This window comes from Amphibalanus amphitrite, unplaced genomic scaffold (genome assembly GCF_019059575.1).
Source record: "Amphibalanus amphitrite isolate SeventyFive unplaced genomic scaffold, NRLGWU_Aamphi_draft 000602F_arrow, whole genome shotgun sequence".
Lineage (NCBI taxonomy): Eukaryota > Metazoa > Arthropoda > Thecostraca > Balanomorpha > Balanidae > Amphibalanus > Amphibalanus amphitrite.
In genome coordinates this window covers 200,779-206,778 of record NW_024882096.1, presented here as the reverse complement: position 1 = coordinate 206,778, position 6,000 = coordinate 200,779, and the positions used below count along the sequence as shown (strand labels likewise).

The following is a 6,000-nucleotide window of genomic DNA, read 5'->3' as shown; positions in this document are numbered from 1 at the left end:
AATCAAAATGCTGCAATTTTGAAATTCAATATTTCCGATTTAACCCGGCAGGCGGTGGGCCTACCAGCCACCTTCCGCGCGGTGGGGGGGGGCACTTTTTTGCCCCCCCCCCCGTATCTCCGAAACTACTGGACGGATCCGGAAAATTCAAACGGCGTTCGATAGCCCTGTCAAATTTGTCGAGGGAAACCAAATTTCATTGACCTCGGGGTCACCGATGACGTCATAGGTCAGGTCAAAGATAAAATGTTTCACCGTTCACGGGGCTTCTAGGGAAAGCGCTATAACACCGAGTAAAACGCATTTTGTCGAAAATCAGCGATAAGGCGTCAGTTGTCTAGTACATATGTTGCTATTAGAGGTCACTGGTCATACCAGGTCAGGTCACAGGTCAGGTCACCAAAGGTCACCAAGGGTCACCACATGAGCCCAACTTTACTAAGGTTATGCGATGCATGTTTTATGGCCAGTTTTTCATTTCAAGCTCAATGGTGTTGGTTATAAGACCATCAGGTACGGTTTAGGTCACTTTCTGGTGGAGGTCAGGTCAAGGTCAGGTCAAAAAGGTCAAATTTCAAAGTTGATATTTTTGCATAAAATGGGTATCGATTCGATGCAGCTCGTCACGGGGAGTCTAATGGTGGTCTTTGTGTTGCGCTACGAGGTCTAGAATTGCTAAAAATTGAGTTTGAAAATTTGACGTCATCAATTTTGAACAGTTTTTTCGCTATAACTTGGCCAAAAAAAGAGGTATCGATCTCAAATTTGGTATGTAGATAGAAGGCGGTAGGGGCTATCACATATATTCCGGTTTTTTTGAAATTCAAAAAACTTCTTGGATTTTTTGTCTATTATATTCAAAAAATCTATTTTTTGATTTTTGGGGGTCAAAATCCAAAAAATTCGAAAAACCGAGATAGCAGTTTTGTAGTCCTGTCAATTCCACACCTTTTATGTTAAAAACATTTTTCTGTATCTCTAAAGCTTTAGGCCTGACAGCTCTTCCCGCGAAACCTTTTTTTGGGTCGAAAATGGCAAAAATGACGTCACTCTGACGTCATTAGCGGCCAACCTATCGTAGCCTTTGGAAAAAATTTTGGTCACCATGTGCGCTAGCTGCTCCCGGGAGGGTACTGAAAGTTTGGTGACGATCGGCGCAGCGGTTCTCGAGATATATCGAAAAAACTAAAGGGGGGGCAAAAAATTGCCCCCCCCCCCACCGCCTGGAAGGTTAAGGCATTTCTCGATGTTGTGAGTGCCGAAACCGGTAATTGTGAGCCAGGGACCCCATTTTGGCTATCTCAACTCAAATATAATGTTAAGGTGGGAGGGTCCCTTTAAAAAGTTTTTATTTTTTCTCGAAACGGCTGTTGCACGTCTCAGCATCCATATAGATACAAAACCGTTCCCAACCTTGGCTGAAATCTGGATCCCTGGGAAATGAACCCGATCCATGACTCATACCAGCAAAGGAGCATCTGCTTCTAACAGTGCCACCGTAAACACTGGTACGGGACGGTACCATCCGCCAGCTCAATCAATATCCTAATCTCTATCCCCCTGCGACCGTCTCACTAACCGCAAACCGTGCATCTGGACGACTTTCATCCAGCTCCAAGGCTAGGTACTGTCGCAGTCTGCACCATCCTCCCAGCTGCAAGCCGTCGCTAAATTACATTCCTGTCTGATGACTCGCTAAAAAGGGCGGCGTGAGGAGGTGTTACTCAGGGCTCTGCACTGTCTCCTGTCTGCAGCAGAAGAGACAGTGTGTGAGAGCTACTGCGACAGAAACCGTTCGACTCTGCACCGGTGACGCCACTTAGATCGTAAATCACCACCAGACGAGGCTGAACGGTGCCAAAAATACCGACGATCGCCTACAGTCCTGGAAAGAGGGTCTTGGATCGGCGGAGGAGAGGGTTAGGAACGTCTAGAAATTCCAGCCATCTCACCGGGACTACCGAGGCTCTGAGTGATCGGATTGAGATGCTACCTATGTCCTATAGCTATCGTATAATGGAATCAGTCCCAATACGAACAAGGTCACCTAACCGTGTAAGAATGAAATAATGGGTAGGTATGATGGATAGGTGTGGGATTTACTATCTATTTCATTTATAAGGAAATAATTAATAATGGGGACCGGCCGTGCGCGGCTATGTGCGCACGTTAAACTTTGGACTCTAAATTCTGCCATATAACTGGAATTGCGCGATCGGAGGGTAGAGGGCAGGGTCACCGCAACAAGCTTCGCTTAGCGGTGGCTCTGTCCTTGTAAATCCTTCCTAGCAAAAAGGCTCGGACTAAATTTATTTAAAAAAAGATTATGCAGGTATGTCAATCAACGAATTAATCGAAAGATAAAGAAAGACAGATAATGCAGCAATAGTAGCCGTTTTCACGACGGCCATCTGGTACACATTTGGCGCAGATTAGTTGGTGCAGATTTGGTACAGATTTGGTCAAATTAGGTTCAGTGTGTTTCTTAAAAGTTATCATCTTGGGTTACACACATTCTTATAAACCTCATTTTTTTTAATTTGGTACCAGGAATTATTTTCCATTAAAATACTCAAATAAATTGATGTTATGAAGATATTTATTGTAAAAACAGATTTGGTGTCGAATTACTCAATTTAGGTGCATTCGCCAGAAAGCCTGTCGTAAAAACGTCTAGTATAAAAAACTTCGACCACTGTAAAATGTACATTTAAATTTCACCCCGAGGGAATAGAGGACATCGGAGTACATTTAATTGACCCAGGAATGCAGTGATCGTGTGCAGTATCTCCGCACCCCGCCGGACCGGCCGCCGGCGGTGGGGGCGGCTCCCCCCCGTCTGGGGGGGGGGCTCGGAGCCCGACTCGGAGTCCAGCGGTGAAAGTGGCGGCCCGACTCCGACCGGCCGGTCAGTCGAGCGGCGCGCGCCGAGCGGTGAGCAGTGTGACGCGGAGACTCGGGAGACAGCTCAGGTAGAGAGCCGTCACCAGGGAGTCTTCGAACGGTCCGATCCAGGAGTCTGAGCCGCCGCCAGCGGACGGACACAGCCATGCTACCCAAGGTAGGTCACTGGTCAGAATTCAGGACGTGAACTGGAGAGGGGTCTCAGAAACGCGTCAGCTCCTGAGAGAAGTGTCGGGGTATAGCTCGAGTGGGACGTCTGGTCTCAAAAGCGGGGAGGTGTCAGGAGGTGTCGTGATGTCACTTGGGAGATGGTTGTCACTTGTCACTTGGGATTGTAATTGGTTATGTCCTGGAGGGGGTGATTACTGGGAAGCATGGTCGGTGGAATTGACCAAAGAGAAGCCAGTCGGAGAGGAGAACGTCCTGGAAGGGCTAATCTTCTTAGAATTGCCTGCTCCTTCGAGTTTTGTGGCACGTAATCCGTGTCAGAATGTCATTTTGGATCGAGTGCTGTCAAATGCACACGCTCATTGCCGCTGGATTGCTATTCCCTGCACATTACACCTACCATTTTTCTGAATTTCCACTTAGAGATAATCCCCAGTCCCTTGAGCTTGGTGAACCATTCAAGCACTTACATGAATAGAGCTTTCCGTGCTTTTATAGTAACGTGCTTTTGCGGCTCACTTTGATGCCCGTAACCGACTCAACGTTACCGAATCGTAGGTCGCGCGATAATTTTTATTCCGCTCGCTCGTGTTCGAACAACTCCCCACGGAGAAGGTAAAAGTGCATTCCTGAAGCTCCTTATCTTCCGACACTTTCAAAAAGGTGGGGTCTGATCTCATCTGGTTACCATGGTAACCGACTACTCGAGTGCTGCGGTCGGTAGCCGGCGGCAGAACATCCCGCACAAAATATTCAGACAGGAAAAGAAAGTGACGGATGGATACCCGCGGCGTCCGGCGCAGCCGCAGAGGGCGAGCCTCTCGCAGACAGAGCTTTCTGCCCCCTCCCTCGGTGCGATCATCCAGCGTTCCTACCTCTGCTTCCCCATCACATCTAGCTGATTCTGTATACAGCGGCGTCGATAATAAACCAATTCCTCAAAGGGAGCACTCGATGAATAATTGAATGATCTCCTTACCTATATGTGGGCTTGACTTTTTTACTTATGACAATATTATTTAGCCACGCGAAATGTGTGATTGATCTTTACGTAACATCTTCCCGATATTGAATCTATCAATAAGTGAACCAAAAAGCGCACGGCCTTTCCCTCGAGGGCGTGGTGATAAGACGGTCGCTGAAGAAGTCTCAGTACTCCCATCATCAGCTATTCGCTGAGACGCTGGCTGATGAGGCGCGGATTGATGCGCAGACGCCGTCCGATCTCACCCCTCTACCGAGAGCAGATTGGTGAGAGCAGGGTGCGGCCACCGCCCGCGGGAGTGGACACCTCACCCAGATGCTCAGTGGTGCGTTAGATGACCGCCGCGCCCACAGGCGTGGAGAAGAGTGACCGACGCTTAATCGAGAGGAACGGGAGTGGACAGATTGAGCGCAGCACGCGCCACAGAAGGATTTCTATCTGAAAATCAATTAGGATCCATCAGAATAAAGTGAAAGGTGGATCGAACTAAACCGTTATTGGGTGCTGTTCATTTGATGACGTTAACGAATTCGGACCATCGTGCCTGAGCCCAGGAGATTGTTAGGATCCTTCTTAAGGCAGTCCAACTACAGATGGTGTAGTCCTAGCATATCAGGCCCACTATGAGTGTGTAGGCGCTGCTGCAATGCGCTAGTCTAGGGTTGTATGAGGTTCACTATTACAAAGCAATCGCACGTCTGCGAGCTTACTATCAGTGTCTGAACACTGCTGAGGTGCCCAGTTCCAGGGGTCTGAGTCAGCACCGTGTTGTATTTTGTCGTATAACCGACCACTATTGAGACGGGCCATCAGACCGGTCCTTCATTGACAGGAAACATTCCTTCAATGACAGGGCCGATGTCAAAAGGTTAGCGTGACTAATTATGGACGTCAGCTCACATTTCACTCTTCATTTCGATAAACTCTGCGGAAAAAATGACGATGAATGGGGTTAGACAGAAAACTCAGACGCAAACATCCGAACACGTGTTGTGTCGGTCCCCTGTGTCGGGCTCGCTTCTGTCGATATTTGTAGTAACAATATACTCGCCACATGCTTCTACTGAACATATAACCGGTACAGACAGAGTTAAAACTTTATCGCGGAGTTAAAACTTCACAACAGAGACGCCGCCCAGGAAACTTGCACCTGGTGCTGCCACGAGGCGACCCGTGTAGCAAGCGAACGGAATCAGTGCCTGTGTCAGACCACCTCAAGGGAACTCTGACGTTTGCTGGACGGCAAGTCAGGTCGGTGGAGGCAGCTGATCGCAAGCATTAGCATTGAACAAGTCATTGCTATGTCTTCCTCCACCCCCCACCCCCGTCGCCCCCAGTCCCATCGCCTCTCTGTGCAGTTGGAAGGGGCCCGCAACGGAAGGACTGCATTGGTGTTATTGGCTAGGTTTGCAATGCAGTTTCTGGTGTTAGCCGTCATGAGACGTCGCAGTCTCCACCGCCTGGTGTTATTTACAAAGCCCGCATTGCCGTCTTTAGCATTTGGTGCTGCTTGCCAAGCCAGTATCGCAGTCTCCAGAGACTGGCACTATTTTTCCAGTTTGCAGTGCAGTCTCCGCCCCTAGTGATTATTTTCTGTGATATGATGCAGTCGCCGGCCTTCTACGATTTCCAAGCGTTCATAGAGGTCATGGGGCCTCTCTGGGTCATATTTGAAACGACTACCTGATGAGAGATACAATGGTATGCTTCTTAACTGTTATCGGACGAAATGGGCAGTACTTCTAGGCCAAAAGTTAATATGCCCTCTATATATTTTCCGATACATTTATTATGAATTTCATGCACTCTACCACCCATTTTATGAGTTAAACCATAAGATGGATGGTTCTTTTTGCCTTTGGTCAACTGGATTCTTGTTGAGCAGTGAAACATCAGACTTACACAAGACCAGTAAGCTCTGCATCCACTGAAACAACAGAACT

At 48.1% G+C, this 6,000-nt stretch overlaps 1 protein-coding gene across 3 annotated transcripts in view; it reads left to right on the top strand.

Moving 5' to 3' along the window:
• The first annotated feature begins 2,910 nt into the window (after window positions 1–2,910).
• The window catches only part of LOC122394614 (mucin-5AC-like), a 48,519-nt gene continuing 45,429 nt past the window's right edge, over window positions 2,911–6,000 (top strand). Inside the window, exon 1 of one of the 3 annotated variants that reach the window (XM_043391603.1) lies at window positions 2,911–3,061. In XM_043391603.1, coding sequence (XP_043247538.1) covers window positions 3,050–3,061 — 12 coding nt within the window. In that variant the 5' untranslated portion in view covers window positions 2,911–3,049. The remainder of the gene's footprint in view (window positions 3,062–6,000) is intronic. The other 2 variants (XM_043391605.1, XM_043391604.1) reach the window with 2 other exon arrangements.